Genomic DNA, 17,404 nt, shown 5'->3' with positions numbered 1-17,404 from the left:
TGTAAAGCACATAAACAAGGTAAGTCAGGACACCATTTGACCATGAATATGCAAATACACATAATCCTGCTTTTTCACACCTAGCAAAATGATGCAGACAAGAAATGGTTTCCTTCTGAAATACATGAGTAGCTTCATTAGGCAAACTCCATAACACTGAACTATCAGCAGCCAGCTGTGTTGAGATTCCACTTGCCATTTTATTTTGATCAGAACAAGAAAAGGGTTTTAATATGTCTTGTGATTTTGTTCTAGATAAAACACTCCACCTGGTGTTTTATAGTAAATAATGATATATTATAGTTTTTTCTGTGGTATTTTTCAATAAAATCTCTTTTCACTGTGAAGAATAATGGGCTGGTTTGTTCTTTTCCGCTTTGTCTCCCCAGTGCATAGTTTGGGACTGGGATTCCAATGGAAAGCATGACTTCATTGGAGAATTTAGCTCAACTTTCAAGGAAATGCGAGGAGCTATGGAGGGAAGACAGGTAAGTGGAAACCACCTGAGCAATCTTAATATGTAATTTCTGTAGAGCAGTGTTCCCCAGACAATCCTGTCAAAAAGTAGGTGGCATTGCCTCATCATCTCCCAGAATTTAGTTTTGTTGATCTCTCCCACAGGTTTTACTGTTACCTGGACACAATAATCTGAAAATGTAAAAAAGCATTTGTTCCTGTACTTTTATGCCTGAAATACGTAGTGTTTTTTTCTAGTTCCCATTCCACAGGCATTTCTTTCTGCTAAGATTTATTTCCTTTTAGCTCAAGCACGTGGTTTTCATAAGGTGGTGTGCTGCAGAGCAGATGCCCATAGTGGCTACTCTATAAGCATTTCCCTGGTGGCCTTAAGGCCTCTGTTGGGTGAGGGTCATTCTTCATCTTCCTCTGTTTCTCATGTGCTGCATTCATTGCTGTCAGCTTTAACTAGAACCCATCATGATGAAACTAATTGGTTTTCTAAGTATTTCATGATTTACAATCGTAAGGGGGAATGAAGTTGTTAGCTTATCAATAATTTCACTTTTTTTTATGTCAGCCTGATGTTTTCAAATTGCTGTTGATAGTAATTACTTAATATGATAACTGATTTGGCATATCTAATTCCAGAAATTGTAATTTTCTATTATTACTTACTTCTAAAGGTGTTCGTTTTGATAAATTCTCTGAGGGGGAGTTAAAAATGGTGATCCTGCTGATAATTTCTATTCATTGTTCCACTGTTGTTGTGATCTCAGCCCAAAACACAAATGCCTAATGAGCTTTATCTGGGCTTTATATTAAGGTTCTGTTTGTAATGTGTTAGTAAAAATCTAACACAGACTCAGAAGGTGTTAGATAAATGGTAAGTAGTCAGTCTGTGCCACAGGTCATGAAACGTTCATGACTCTTCCAGACATTTTCTGTTGAAGTTCTGTAGAGCAAACTGAAGTGGCAAATGCTGCTCATGTGTATAAAATACTGCTGATACGTATCAGTCATATATTAGTCCATTATAAATAACTTCTCAGTGTAAATGAAACCCTGTTTGCTCTCTCAAGTCAGAGGATCAAAACTTTTATCAAAATTTGAGTGGAAATAACGAGGTAAACAAATCCCAGAAGAATAACATTAACAAGGCCAGTGGTGTGACAACACTCCAAATTTGTATACAAATACCTGTGGCTCAGGAAGGAACTGTGTGAGAGTGGTAAATGGTGTGTATTTTCAATGTAAATGTCTTAAAACCACATTATGGTCCTTCCCAGGAAACAGCTTGTTGGTCTAAACAAGAGCCTTGTAGTCCAGAATGCCAGGAACAGTTCTGCATCTGGATAAACTATGTATTCTTTAGTATAATGGGGAAACTGTATGCTTTTTTTCATCCTCAGCTAGCAGAAAAGATGATTACTCTTTTCAGAGGCATAAGAAATTAATGCAGCCATTTGTCAGTTCTTGTTCTAGGTTGTCACTGCAGTATCAGATTTCTGTCCAGAAATGTTTTAATGTTGCCCTATGGTTTAAGTGCCTGTATCTTACTCCTGCTATGGGCCTGCCATTTGCCATTCTGCAAATTGTCTTTTACCTGTAACCTTTTACCTGCAGTCTTCCTCCACACACACATTGGAATTGTGCCTTTTTTTATTCCTTGTTCCTCTCATTCTGTTGTGGCTGTGAAGTTATTCTGTGGGCTTGCACTGCAGAACCCTGCTGTTGGTATAACTGATTCTCATGAGACCACCAAGGTGGGAATCAGTTTCCTTTCTCCTCTTTTCTAATCCTTGTTTTGTAGCCTATTCTAGAGGAAAACAAGATTGAGTGGTTAAGATAATAAGTATTAGTCATTTAAGTGGCTGATAAATAGTGGTTCAGAAATATAAATGTCCATACTAGATGACTCTTGCCCCTAATGAAATCAGGGTTTGGTGAGCACTTACAGCAGGATTGACAAGAGCAAGCAGTAGGAATTTGAGCAGGTCCTGGTAGAGATGACATACTTGTGGAGAACAATACTGTGATCACATGTTGTACAGGAGAGGTCAGCTGTGTGGGAAGCCACATCGCTTGGCTGGAGCTGGAATGCAATTTCCTTTTACCTTTCACTCTCTCCTTGTCCCTCCCTCATCCTCTCTCATTCTTCTCTATTCTGCAGAAAGAACTATTGCTGCTAAAGGCAATATATGTCATTGTCTATGGACCCCATAAAAACATCTTAGTGCATAGTTTACATCAACATCCTTTCTGCAACATTAAGTAGTGTGATTAGCAGTTGTCAGTTCTTTTCCTTAGTTTTAGCCTTCCTAAGGAAAAAGCATGTGCAATAGAGTGTTTACTTTGAGTAAAGAGGTTATAGTGAACCTTGAGGAAATTATAGAGGAGGAAGTTGCTTTGTCTTCAAGTAGATCAGCTATTTCTGATAAGGAAGGCCATATTAGAGAAGTGTTTTATACATGGGTGGGGAGATGAGTAGGTTCAACATGGTCCTTGTTCCTGAAAGAGACCCTTTCATAGCCTTAGACCAGAAAATAATTGTTTTACATGTATTACTCTTATTAGTCAGAGGAATAAAACTACACTCTCCAGCCCCTGGTGTTAACATTCTTTCACATTGCATCCAAACAGTGAGTGTGGAGTGTCAAAGATAAGGGCCAAAGCCTGAAACTTCATCTCAGATGCTGTGGAAGCCAGATTAAAGAGCAGAGCTCAGGTCTGACGTCCTTATTTGAGTTGCTAAGGAGATGCAGTGAAGCTTCTTGCTCTGGTTATATTTTATTTTGTGCAGTAGTCTCTACAGCCAGCTACTGTACATTGATACAGTTCTGTCCAAAGATAATCAAAACACCCTAGTGATTGTCAGCCAGAGTTTTTCACTCTCCAGGAAACTGGAGAAAATTGGAAGGAACATTCATCATTGATAGGGGATCCAGGAACCTGGATTAAGCTTCATCTGCAAATCTGTATGGTTTTAAAAGAGGCTACACCAATGGCACACATCTCCATCTCTGCCCATCAGCAGTGTCTGTATTGGTTGGAATCAGCTGCACAAGCTGTCACAAATGCATTAAGCAGTGAGAGTGGGGATACCACAGTTTGTGCTGGTGAGCAAGATGGACTGTGTGGCATCTGGGAACTTCTAGCATTTCTCACCATTTCACCAGCTCACCTCATCTCTGGAGGAGCTGACAAGGATGTTGAAGTTGCCTTTTAATTGTGCATAGTTCATCCTTCAGAAAGCACAGCGCATTCTGACCCATTCTTCAACCTTCCCCTCTAAAAGTAGAGATATTTTCATCTTGTAGCCAGTCTATCAGCTGCTACAGAAACACTTGAGATGAACAGAATGTGTAACCTGCTTACTTACAGGAGCTGGGGTGCTTCTAAGACTGTTCCATCCCTGGGCTGTGTACTGATTATCCCAAGTTTTGAGTGTCAGCCTCCGATGAGCTTACTGGCTTGACTTGGTTGTGAGATTCCTCAGCAATATGTGTTTGAGACCAGGCATCATTTAGATAAATGCTGTGAATCTACCACTGGTATATTCTGAGTGGTTGAACCAGTGCCGTGTGAAGAGAAAACTTCTTACCTGAATGAGATCACTTGTTTTGATCAGAAGTGGCATAAGTTGTTTATGAATTTCTTTTCTGAATGTGGTATGTCTTGGGTGAGATTCACAAATCTTGAATTGCAACTCCTTCAGAGTGTTAGGTGCTTCTCCACGACTGAGAGGATGGAATTCTGGCAAAACTTGCTGGTCTTCTGCTTTAAGAAGACCTTTCTATCATGAACAACCTCAGGATATTAACTTTATGTGCTTCTGTTCCATAAAAATTACCTTATGGTCATAGACTGCTATGGTCTGACACCTAGCCTGTTTTCATACTGACCACCAATAAAAAATGGCACAAAGACATCCTCTTGTTCAAATGCACATGTGAAACAGCCCTTGCATCAGCCATGGTTTAATGGTGAAATTGGTGGTACTGGGTCAACAGTTGGACTCAATGATCTCAGAAGTCTTTTCCAAAATATAATTCTGTGCTTTCTAAATCTTTTATTAACACTTTCCACCATTCCAAACTTTATTATTTACTCCTTCACCACAAGCTTGACGCAAAAAACCCCACAGTAAGAATAAGCCTGTTGTTATCTTTTTAAGTGAAATACTAATAAATATTCCAAGTTTTTTGTGTCTTAGGATTTCTTCCAAGAAAATATATATGTTGAATATATATGTTGTTAATATCTGTGTACAGTCACAGTTTTTAAGGTGTTCTAATACTAATCTATCAAGCATATTTAAACAGGACAAGAAGAAGCTTGAGATTATATAAATGTTAATACTATTAAAGCTTATCATAGTTGTAAGGAGAAAACCTCTACTAATGAGAAAAAAACCCACACTTTTCTGGGTTTTTTAATCAAGGCAATAAAGCCAGAGGGATTTGAGAGGAAAAATCACCTGGATCTCCATGCAGCACAGGAGTTATGTAAGGGAAAAATCTGTTCCTGTATTACGTAAAAAATGGACATGTGCATTTGCACACACACCCAAAAGGAAAGAGGAGGAAGAAACCCCTCTGTACTTCCCATCCCCACTGACATTTCCACAAGTTCAGGGTGTTTTTATGGGGGATTTTCCATCTGGGAGCTCTTCAGATGACTGCCCGGTGAGACCTTTAAGCTCTTGGTAATGGGCCAAGGTGTTACGGGCACCTGTGGACAATTCCAGTTTTATCAGGAGACAGCCCAATTCACCCAGGACTTTCTGCAACATCATCAGCTGCTGCTGGCCCCAGGCAGGGCAGCAGAGGCCTCAGTAGAGGATGCAGCTACACCAGGCACCTGCCAGATCCCTGTGAGGAGACAACCATTGGTACAGCCACAGAACCACAAGGGAGGTTGGAGGCTTGGCTGGGGAAACAAGAAACGCTTTAATTTCCACTTCATTCCCTGGGGGCATGTTTCCAGAGAAAATCTCTGATAATGATTAAAGGCAGCTCTTCTCTCTTGGTGGGTGTATTGCTGGGACTGAAAGAGGAAAAACCACAAAACTATCCTGTCCTCTTGCCCAGAGGAATGGCAGGAATAAAGCAGCCTTTCATGCACGAGGAGACTCAGTTCAGTTAAAAGTGAGCTGTTTTTCTTGAGGCATCAGAAGGAGGCAGTGCAGGATATAATACTGCCTGCTATCGAGTGGGGGTCTTGCCCCATCCATTAGACTGCAGTGCCTCCTTTGTCATTTACAAACTGTGCAGTTCATTGCAGCAGCTAAACGGGAAGGAAGAACAGAGAAACCAAAGAATTGCAAGGGAGGCAAGAGAGCATGTTACTGCTAACACAAGCTATGACACAAGCATGCAAGAAGCAATGCAGGCTCTTTAGCCCTTTCCTCACAGGTCTACCCAATGTGCTGGTGTACAACCACCGTCCCAGAGAAAGCAACTGTGATCATTTGTCTTGCCTTAGCGTACATGAAACTCTCCCAGCTCCTTCAGTGCTTTCGCTGAATAGCTTGTTTAATTCTACAATTGTTGCCTTCATTTAATCACCCCATTAGTTCATTTAGTCACCCCACTTCCCTTTGCTGGTGTGTAGCATAAGTGGTTGCGATGTTTGCTTCTCTCTCTCTTCTGAAGGTTTTGTAAGAGAAGGAGTAAGGATGTTTGGGAAGAAGGTATCCTTCCTTCACTGCAGAGCAGCAGCTCCCACTGAGGGATCTGTGTCTCCTCATCACTGGCACAAGAGGATTTGGACCTTCCAAGTGTCACCCTTAGTTCACTGACTGTCATTGAAGAATAGCTGAATGGAGTTTGCTCAGAAATTCTCCACACAGTGGTTTAAATTTATTTAAAGTGTATAAAAGAAACACCAGCATAGTATGGTCTAAGAAGTGCATTACCAACATTTGCAACATTACATAAAATAACAGTAGATAGTTTAAAATCATGTTGCTTTCTGTATCAGATTCTCTGTGTTGTTTGATAAAGAGCTTACACAGCCCAGAGCTGTCAGGTATTTGGAGGAAATGCTAAGTGACTTTCAAAATGATGAATCCAAACTTCACAATGTTTACCATTAGTGTCAGATTGCAGACTATTGCATTAGTTTCCTCTCAACTGAAAAGTTAATTTAAGAGCAAAAATGAATCGATAAAAAGCAATGTCAGATACCAAATCAATACTGGAAATGTAGGAACAGATTGGAAATTGAGGTTGGCCTCAATAGTGCAAGCAAAATATTTGAAAACTGTTTCTCATTATTACTTGCTTAGAGCTGTATTTTAAACTCTGTTCTCATTTTAAAAGCTGAATAAACAGTAACACCAGTGTAAGGAATTTCCTTCAAATTATGCTTGTTACATCTTTAGTTTGAACTGGGGGAAATGCAAGGTCAGAACTGGATTTTAGTGAGTAAGTGAAGATTGAGCTTTACGTAAAAGTCTTACTGGCTCTTTAAGCCTATGAACTAGTAAATGTCTCTTCTCTCTCCTCTCTTGTTCCCTTCCCTTTGTTATACTATCATCAGTAGGTTTAATAAGTGCAAAATTGTTCTTTATTTCAGTTTTCATACTTTCTGAAAATTTTCTAATCCGTTCTTTCCTTTATTATCCATGTAAGCCAATAATGTAAGTGACTTGCACACAGAATAATTTAATGAGCATTAGATAGGTACTGGGAATTGTTATCCATACATCTCAAAATGCTTTGCAAAGTAGGTGAACATTCATAACTGCATTTTACAGTTAGCAAAGGGAACCCGAGTTATTTTTTTCTCTTCTGAAGTAATGTTCTATGCCACTCTGGTCCTTATTTATTGTAAACTTCTTCCATAAAAATACCATGAAATTTTTTTTTCAGGCTTCAATAATCCTTTTCCCAATGAGAGAAATTATGTGTATAGTATATGGCTTTATATAGGTCAGGCCTTGTTTAAATGTGCACATTGAAAAAAATATTCATGTTGGAGGATGCTGAAATTAAGGAGGTTCATTTTGGATGTTCAGGGGAAAGCTACTGCACCTCTCCAGTGTATTTCAGTGTCAAAGGGAGGAGTGCAAATCCTGCCTCCTATTTTTTCCTTTCTATTTGATATATTACAGTTTATGTATAAAATACAGACAGCATGATTGCTTTGTAGGAATGCTTCAAGTAAGTGTGGAGACAACTGTGTGTTAAACCATCTTGCCACAAGCAACCTTTCAAGATGAGAGTGGGCAGTGCTTTTGCCTTGCTTTCAGACCCAGATATGAGCTTATTGCGCTCCAGTGTTGTGTTGCAGAGCACTCTCTTTGCTGGGAGAGAAGGGCTTTTATTTTTTGAGCCTGACTGCTCCTCTTGAGTAGAGGAAAAAACGTTTGTGGAGGTATCCCCTGAACATAAGACTCTGTATCTGCCTGTCTTCTCAGTTGGAAAATTTGTTTCACAAGACAAATAACTGAGCTGTAGGCTAGCTGGGAGAGCAAGCAGATGTGCTTCCTGCAGTTGGAACATTTTTTTTGTCTTTCCCTATTCTTCACTCTATAACCTGTCTCCATTTCACAGTGATGAAGATGCCCCTCCTCCCCTGTACAGAAATGGTCTCATATTGCTCCAAAACCATATGTTTTGCCTTGCATTTTTTTGATGTTTGACAAAATCTGTAGGTCTGGAATACTTCAGAGACATCCAAATAATTGCTGTTAGACAGTGGTTTGAAACTTGATGAAATTTCTGGGGCTGAGTACAAAGTAAAAATAGTTTTTGGTGCTCAAGCATTTTGCTCAGATATATCAATATGTACCTGACTGTAGATGAAGCACTGTAACACTTTGGTTTTCACTGTAAGCAAAACACTGTAGCACTTAAGACATGTTTCATTTCAAAATGTCATAATAGAGATTTTTAGATAATAGATCATTCTGGTTCTTTCTGGAATTTTATTTCTTTCTGTCACCCAGCATCATGTGTTTTGTCTCCACACTTGAAAACAAGTGTTTTCCCTGAAGGAAAATAGTCAAGTTATTTACCATATCAAAGCATATTACAGATAAAATATCTGTATCTGTATATATAAATGCCAATAGACACTTGCATGTACAAATGCACATATTACTCCTGCAGTAAAAGGCATGGATAATATTGTAGACATTAGAGATGAGGGTCTGAAAGCTTGGCTTTATCACTCTGTCTGAAACCAGAGGAAGGCAGAACATTTCAAGTGGAAATGATTGAGAACCTGGGAAATGTTATGATGAGAACAAGGAGATGTATTTCAGTAACAAGGTAGGACTGTTTTGCTGTAAAATTGACTATCTGTAAATAAAGCCATGAAAAAAAATTTTAAAAGGTATTTTAATGTATTCTTAGGGATAAATTTCAAATGTATCGTTAGATACCTGCATCTTTGTGAACATTTTACTGATTTTCTTAACTTTTTATTTTGCTATCAGACTTAAAGGAGAAAGCAAGATGACTGCTGGCCAGAATTTTTCTGATCATGATTTTAATACAAAACTCAGTGTTACTGTGACAACAGTTTTGTGGTTAATGCAATGCATCAGGTTGCTCTCTTCAGTATTTTCTATTGTATTAAGTTCCTTCTTTTTTGTCCTCTTCAATGATCTCAAAAGGTCCTCAATCTTGCTTATGTAACACCTGAAACTACAAGACTGGAAGATGACAACAAATTAATCTGGATGTCTCTCTTGGTGCCACATTCAATATATACATTTAAACACTGGTATTATGTTTTGCCCTGGGCCTTCTTCTGTTAACAATACTCTGCATAGTTAACAGTTTTCATTTTTTTCCTCTCTGTGCACCTTTATCTGTTATGATTTAGACAGCTGTTGAAATTGGGAAGTGCAGCTTTTGTTAATTATTCAATCTGTACATAAAATTTGCCTGCAGAGAGTGACTGCTATTTTTTTCACAGGTACAATGGGAATGCATTAACCCCAAGTACAAAGCAAAGAAGAAGAACTACAAGAACTCGGGCATTGTCATCCTTAACCAGTGCAAGGTAAATATGTGTTTTGCTCTTTGACTGTTTCTTTACTAAGCTCTCAGTGATATATTTTAATGGTACTTGGAACAAAGTGGAATTGCCCATAGAATAGCCATGGAAACGATCCCCTACAAAAAGTAAAGGCAAGGACTTGAATCTCAAAAGTAAGTTGACTGTCCTCAACTCTCATTTCATTTCTCTTGCCCTATCCCTGCTCTTGCACAATGGAAAAGACAATACTAAACTTTTAACACCTAAAGACTTACCAACTTTGTATATCCTTTTTAATACTCCATTATTTCTGCAAAATTGCTCTTGCTCCTCCTGAATCAACAGCAAAATTTCCTCTGACTTCCCAATGAGAAGAAGTTGGTTCCACTTTTTATGTGAATTTTGCTTTCTGTAGGTTTAGAATTTTGATGGTTTTTTTCTGTTCATAGTTTTGTTTCTGTCTCAAACTGTGTTTAATGATTCTTCCTTTATCTTATTTTCAGTTGGTCCCTCTCCTCCTTCCAATTTATTTTTTTTCAGGCAGTTCTCATGTTTCATCAGTACACAGCTGAGTTGAATGTCTTGCTTTCTTGTCTGCAGATACACAAGATGCATTCTTTCTTAGATTATATCATGGGAGGCTGCCAGATACAGTTTACAGTAAGTGTCTTACTTCTCTAAGTTGTTTTGAAGAAAGGGAATTCCCTTAGATACCAATTCATTACTTTCAGAGAAATTATTATTGCATGCTGTTCCTTGGTAAATTATTAAGTTCTTCTTGCAAAATATATTAAGGGCTAGTCTTCCTTTCCAGAATGAGTCCTCCGCTAAAGCAAGTTGTTTTCCCTGAAATGGTGTCAATACTGAAAGTCACATGCAGAGTGATCCATCCAGGGACTTTTCTCTGTTATCCTGGGGTGAATGCTGGTGTTTCATATCTCAGCCATAACTACCAAGTAAGATGGCACTACAGGGGGACATAGTTCTAATTTAGAGTGTACTCAGAAGTTAGTCAGTTCAAGGAACAGGGTGTAAAAGGATTTGCAGGGCTCTTCATAAACAGAAATACAGTTTTTTTGTATTTCCAGTTAATAAATTTAAAAACATTTAATGATATGTAGGTTTGATCTTTTCATGTATCATGTATCTAAAATTTAATATACTTAATATAATGTAATACGATATATCAGTTTTTCCCATAGTACAGGAACATGGATTGTGGCTCAGTTCCAGTCTGGTTTATGTGATTCTAATTTATGCAAGCTAAAGGGCTAAAATCTAATGCGCAAAGGTAATATTCTTCTTCTGGAGATCTTTTCTTTTCCTGTAGCATCCTGGCCTATTTCTTCTCCCACATATGAACTATCAGACACTGGATGCTACTGACATGTTCCATTTCACATTTTCCAGACAAGCCTTCATTTTCCAAAAAAGGTCTGACAAAAAAAGAAAGATTAATTTTTTTTTTTATTGTACCGGGAAGTTCCAGCAGCAGCTATAGACAGTAGTGGATTGTCTTCTTGTGTACAGATCAGCTTTTTGAAGTGTTAAACATGGACTTTTGCCCATACTCATCACAAACTCATTGGATAACACCCAGAACAGAGGACTCTGCTTCAGTTTTGAAGGAAATACCTTCTGCAGTACACAAAGATCTATATAATTGTCTTCTCTCATATAAAGCATACTGTGTATGCATAAAGCATACTGTCTCTGCCTTACCTGCCTACTTCTTTTATCTCCACATACCAGCAATGCACAATTCTTCTTCAAGAGGAAACTTGGCAGAAAGAAACAAGTTTCAGAAGAAACAAGTCTGAAACTCAGCTGTCACTGGAAACCCCTTTAATTTATCTTTTCTGACATTTCCTCCCTAAAATATGACTGGAAGAACTCAATTATCAAATGTATTCAAGGTCATTATCAGGAAGACATGAATGTCTTCATGTTGCATTTGAAAGCCTTTTCTCATCACGGCATGTGGTTTAGGCATGTGCAAAGACCAGTTAATATGCATTTCCCACCATTCCAGCTCAAGAACAGGAGCACTGCCACCATTAGAAAGCATCTAGGGATTTACATATTAAGTTACAGCTTTTCAGACTGATTCTATGTAACTGCATCCCAATGGAAGAGCAAGTTCTTAGTGCAAGGAAGGATTATGGCAATGTGGTTGCCTTTAATTTACATGTTGCAGGTATCCTATTACTAGGCTGCAAAACACAAGTTTAAAAGTGGTAGGGCAAATGGGTTAAAGTGGATAGTGGCTTCTACTGTATTTTACTATATTTCATTTTACTAAAAGGAAACAAAACAATTGGTACTAGAAAGTTTAAGTAAGCTCATCTTCAAGGATGGGCAGTGATGACATAAAGGAAATGGAAGATTCATTATACTGTCAGCCACAGAGGTCCCTGAATTACTGTTGCCCTTAGTGGTATATCTACAGTATTGTGTAAGCTCATCACTGTCAATTTTCAACCTGCACAGTCCCAGGGTAAGCCATTATGACCTCTCTGTACCTATAGCTGTTCTGAATGCATAACCTAGTGGTTCTCCCTAAACATCATCACAAACTGGTTGTCCACATATTTTCCTTCACTCTTTTTCCTGCAGTCCTCAGCACAGACTGGTTGTGAGATGTGTTGTTGTTTTCCAAAATTAATTGTCCAGTGGTCACTGAAACAAAAGGGTGGAGCCTACTGGGGAGATACTCCATTCTTCCTTGCTTTCTGCATGCATCATATAATCTCCTCTTCCCATTATCCTAATCTGATTAATTCAGACCGAAACAGAGGAGGCCTATTCCTTGGACTTTCTCAGGCTTCCATTTTTTTTTTTTTAATCCATTGTAGTGGATTTGGGATTGTTTTAAACTCTCCCAATATGTGTGCTGTTGTTGTCCTGATATAAATGAAATTTCTGTTGAGCTGATGCTATATACAGGCAGTATGATACTGTGATTTGAAAGGGCACTTGCTGATGGAGGGAAGCACTTGATAACAAAAAGCTGTAGTATGATGTACCTGGTCATTTAAGGCACTAATGAAAGCCTTGGTAACACCATGCTCTGTGTTCTTGGAATACTTTGTACCTTGGTTATAGAAACATGGTTTGTAGTTAGAAAATAATATCTCTGAAAAAATGAAAGTAAACTTTTCCTTTCCTTTAAAACCAGTTATTAAGAAGCTTTTATCTGTTGAGATCAATAGTGCTGATTCCAGCCCTCTATTTTTATGCCCAGCTTATTGCCAAACACTGTATCTCTTATCAGACAGTGTACCCCGCTGCAGAAGAAATGTTCAGAGGTTGGCAGTGAAAATGGGTCTGTAGTCAGAAGACGTTTTCATCTCTTTAGGAAATACAGCAGAAAGGATGTGTACCATACATAAAAGGAACTGTAATAGAAAGATCTGTTGGACAGATGATCTCTCACGCAGGTCACAGTATTGGGCAGCCAGATTTGTTGCTGAAAGATCTAGCAGGAGGTTCCAGCTATGTAGGATGTTTTGAGTGTAGTGAAAATCACCCTTTTACAAGTCTGGGGGGAAAAAAGCTGGTACTGAGTGTAGTTATTGCACTGTTACATTCTTATTTAGCTGAGGGAAGATGACAGCTACACTGAAACTGACACATTTAAAGATGCACCGATAAAAATCAAATGTATGCACTATAATAAAGATTCCTACTTTACTGCCCAAAAGATAAGCTCAGTTCTGATATAACATCTGTCATATATTAAATTATTTTTACAAATCCTTAGCCAATGTATTTGCACAAGAACTTGGTCTGTTGGGTAATGCTAAAGGAGCAGAGCTCTGCACTGTTATTTTGGAATCGTGGAAATTTACAGTGGTAATCTTTCTTACAAGTCCTCCCTGTGGCAGTCAAAAAGATATTTGAATCAAATTCAAGCACAGTGCATCCAAGTACAAATATTCATAAATTCTTCATCACAGGAAAATTAGGCTGTTTTTTTACTTATCAGCAGACCTCTGCTGCAAGGACCATTTCCAAAAGGAAGCTTGTTCCAGGAAGTTTTTTTTTTCGCTTTCCCAAACACTAGCCACAGGCATTTTTCCCAGCTCATGAAAACCACTCCTTATTCCTACTCTGTATTCTTGATTTCATTTCCAAAGGAGTTAGCCATAAAGAAAGACTTCTCCAGTTCTGTTTGATGTGTCACTAAAGTCTTGTTCATGTGTTTTCCTGTTTGGAGATTATGAGTAAAACCACCTACAATTTCACAGGAAGCTCCATTGTTTCCCTGTGATACAGTGGCATTTTTGTGCTTTCTGTAATCAAATTAAGGTTGAATTAATATCAGAAAAAATATACTTATTTTTAAGAAAATACGCATACCTTGAATAAGATTTTTTACAAATACCTTTCCCAAAACTAAGCTAGTCCATACAATCATCCATGGATTTATCTTGGGTTTCACAAACCAGTGTTTGAAGAAATGTTGCTTTCTCCTTCAGTTAAATATGTGTAGTGTTCCTCAGTTATGTGCTCTTTCAAGTGAAGTCATGAGAAGTTCTCCATTGATTTATTCAAGTTAAATCCAGATACCATTTTTGGAAAAAGATCTGTGTGGAAAACAAACTTAGTGCTTTGGTGCCTGAACAGTGAGTAGGAAGCAGAAGTGAAAGATTACTCTTATTTGCAAGCCAAAAAGCTCCTCTCCTCACTGGATGTGGGGAGGTGCCAGGGGTTCAGAGATGATCAAGTCAAAGAAGGGATTTCCAAGCCTATTAGAGGCTTGTTTCTTCAGCTGGAAGACAGAGGTGGAAAATCAGAACCAGCAGAGGAAAGCCATGTTGGGTTGACCCAGTATGATACTTTTCCCTTTTACTTTTTAGCAACAAAAATTAGTTTCAGAGAAGGGCTGTGTAATTTTTTTAAGGCAGCATGAAAATGTCATGTTTCATTTTCCTTTTGAAGCTGCACAGTGTTCCCTGTGCCAATCAGAGGCTGCAGCAGGGGAAGCTGAACATTTGCAAAAGCAAGCTGTGCCTTCAGAGTTCTTTTTGCAGCCTTTAGCAAGACCCTTTCTTACCTTTCAGCTACACTGTAAAACTGAAATCTGAACTTGCTGCATTTGTCTATTGAATATTCAGGTGTAATGGGTTTTTTAGGGGAATAGGTTATTGGACACAAGGGCATTTTATAAATGGCTTTGTTTCCTCTGTAACATCCTTGGGATTCTTGTTGCTCCTTTTAGGAATTCCTATAAAGCAGCATCACAGCTTCAGCAGAGGACTTTCTGATCCATAATAAGGGAAAATGCATGCCAGAGCCTACCTTCAGTGAGAAATAGAAAGAGCATTTTAAAAGGGAGAAAATAATTTTAAAATTAATCATTAATACTTGATTTTGCATTGACTACTTCCCACAATCTTCTCTAAGGTTTTTCAAAAACAGCAACAAAAACTCTTTGCAGGATTCAAGCTTTCCTTTAACCCTACAGCTCACGTTTAAGCTTGCTATCAGCTGTGAAATTGGGAGGTTTAATTATTTAATACTTACGTGTTTTGAATAGAAAAAATACCAGACAAGCAATGTCTACTACTACAGCCACAGTAAGGATTAAAACAGCTAAGAAATGTCCCTGATTGGAGTTCTAATTTACAGTTTCGGTAGGACTTGGAACTCTCTATGGACATTTTTGCTGCAAGGTTTTTATGTCCTGAACATTATCTGAGGTAGAATAATTTCATTAAATACGAGGACCTAGAGATAGTTAATTTGATTCATTTGTATTAGAACCTAATTTTGCCCATAGAATAGCAGTGCAGGTAATTTTTCACCTAATTATGCCATTTTAGTTTTATTATCTCTTATTTTATAAACTGTCATTTGCTTCTACATATATTTACCAGTACAGTCCTAATTCCAGTTTGATTAAGTATACAGTAAAATGACCTACGATGTAAGGCTGCTGTCTCTTCGCTGCAGCAGATTATTTCTGGTAAAGATATATGGTTGGTGTAGGTGAATTTGTGCTCAGAAGAGCTCTGTAGCACATTGACTTCTCTTCTTTCCCAGGTAGCTATAGATTTCACTGCATCAAACGGTGATCCCAGGAACAGCTGCTCACTGCACTACATCCACCCCTATCAGCCCAATGAGTACCTGAAAGCTTTGGTAGCTGTTGGGGAGATTTGCCAAGACTATGACAGGTAAATAACCACGTTTGATTACAGAGTTGTCTTTAGAAAGTGTTTCCACAGTGTGAAGTGAATGACTGCCTGTGGCTGGCTGCAGAGGCTCCGTGTTTAGGCACTTGGGAGGAATGACTGCACGTCAGAAGGATTAGTCTACCTTAACCAGCTTTTGAGAGTGACGCTGGGGTTCGATTATGTTCATGATAAAGAAAGTCACAGTTCTTGGCTGTTTGGTTGATTAGTGTGTAAAGTTTCAGTTTTGTATTCACATGTTAAAATTGCATGTTAGAGTAGATTTTCATGTGTTTGTCTGTTCAAGATTAACAACTTGGAGCCAGTTTTGCAGATGCTGTCAGCATCCCTTCTGATACACTTGTGACTCTGTGTCCTGTTCTACTGGAGAGTATTCCTGAGACATTGTCCTTGAAACTGAATTTGAAGTTGTCTAAACTGCTTATTGATGATGTCTATTTTTAGAAGTAAACCCATGTATTTTGCAGTGTTCTCCTGGCCTGTTGAACAGTGCACTCTCTTCTAAAATAAACGTTGAAAGGTAGTGTGCGTACACAACATGCCTTTAAATAAATAAACAAATGCAAGTAATTGGACCAAATATGGTTTGATTACATTATGTACTTCTGTTGCTTTCAAACAGGCTGCCTGCTTCTATCAAATTAATTGCCCACTATTAATTTAATTACCCAGTGCATTTCCTTTAAATGTTCTTTCTCTGGTGATGTGACACAGTATCTTGCGCAGCTGTTCTTTCTAATATTTGCACATATGATAGATATCCACCCACCACTTTGCCATATGTAAATACCACATCTCAAGAAAACAATGGTATTTCCAGTCAAATTTGAGTTATACTTTCTGTATAAATTGTGGAGTGATTTCAGACTATGGTTTACGTGTTACGCGCTGCATATACCAGCTAGCCTGCTCAGAGGCACTTCTATTTGCATGGTAATGAAATGTCTTCTCAAAGAATGACAAAAATACAGTTCTGATATGAGTTCTGTAAGAATTTGATGATCAGATTTAGTCAATGAGTCTGAGAAAATTAATATTTTATTGTAAGTGAGCTGAGAATTCCCCAGTGATTATGTAGTCATGTAATAATTACCAGCAATAATTCAGAGTATTAGTAAACTTCAGAAAATAGGGAAAGGAGTAAAAAGGGCTGATTTATGCACACAGAATTTTTGATTTTATTACTTAAGTTGTATTTTTTTAGGAAATTAAATAGTTAAGTGGCACAGTCTCTTCTGTACAGAAATATTAACTCCAAATCAGGATTTTTCTCTCAATAAGAATATTTCAATCAGTACAAAAAAAAAAAATACAGCCAGTTATTTTTTAAATGAAATCATCAGCATCATTCTGTTCTATTGTGCTGCAAAAAAATTCCTATTGATGCTAATCAGCACAACTGAAGGTCTATGAGCTATGAACTAGTGCTGAACAAAAGTCAGTTGTTTTCCCATGAAGATGTCACCTTTTGGGCTTGTGTTTTGGCCTGTACATGTTCTCAAGTTGTGACACTGTGAATATATTCCCATGGACAAGTTGATTCAACATGGTCAGTGCTTTCTGATCAAAATGTCAAGTGAGGACTTTTCTTTATACTTGCACATTTTGAAACCAGTAAATTGGAAAAGAGAATTTAAAATCTTTCAAAAGAAGGAAAAAAATTAGAAGGCGCAAACCTTCACACAAAATGGTTTGCAGGTTATGTATAAACCTTTTTTGTGTCGAGTTGCAGCCTCTGTATGTCTGAGCAA

At 38.0% G+C, this 17,404-nt stretch overlaps 1 protein-coding gene across 1 annotated transcript in view; it reads left to right on the top strand.

The window, feature by feature from the left end:
- The window catches only part of CPNE4 (copine 4), a 184,206-nt gene that overhangs the window by 130,627 nt on the left and 36,175 nt on the right, over window positions 1–17,404 (top strand). The window contains exons 8-11 of the mRNA XM_062496747.1: window positions 390–488; window positions 9,391–9,477; window positions 10,054–10,113; window positions 15,502–15,635. Coding sequence (XP_062352731.1) covers window positions 390–488; window positions 9,391–9,477; window positions 10,054–10,113; window positions 15,502–15,635 — 380 coding nt within the window. The remainder of the gene's footprint in view (window positions 1–389; window positions 489–9,390; window positions 9,478–10,053; window positions 10,114–15,501; window positions 15,636–17,404) is intronic.

The sequence above is a fragment of the Cinclus cinclus genome, chromosome 1 (assembly GCF_963662255.1).
Source record: "Cinclus cinclus chromosome 1, bCinCin1.1, whole genome shotgun sequence".
Lineage (NCBI taxonomy): Eukaryota > Metazoa > Chordata > Aves > Passeriformes > Cinclidae > Cinclus > Cinclus cinclus.
This window is presented reverse-complemented; position numbering and strand designations above follow the sequence as displayed.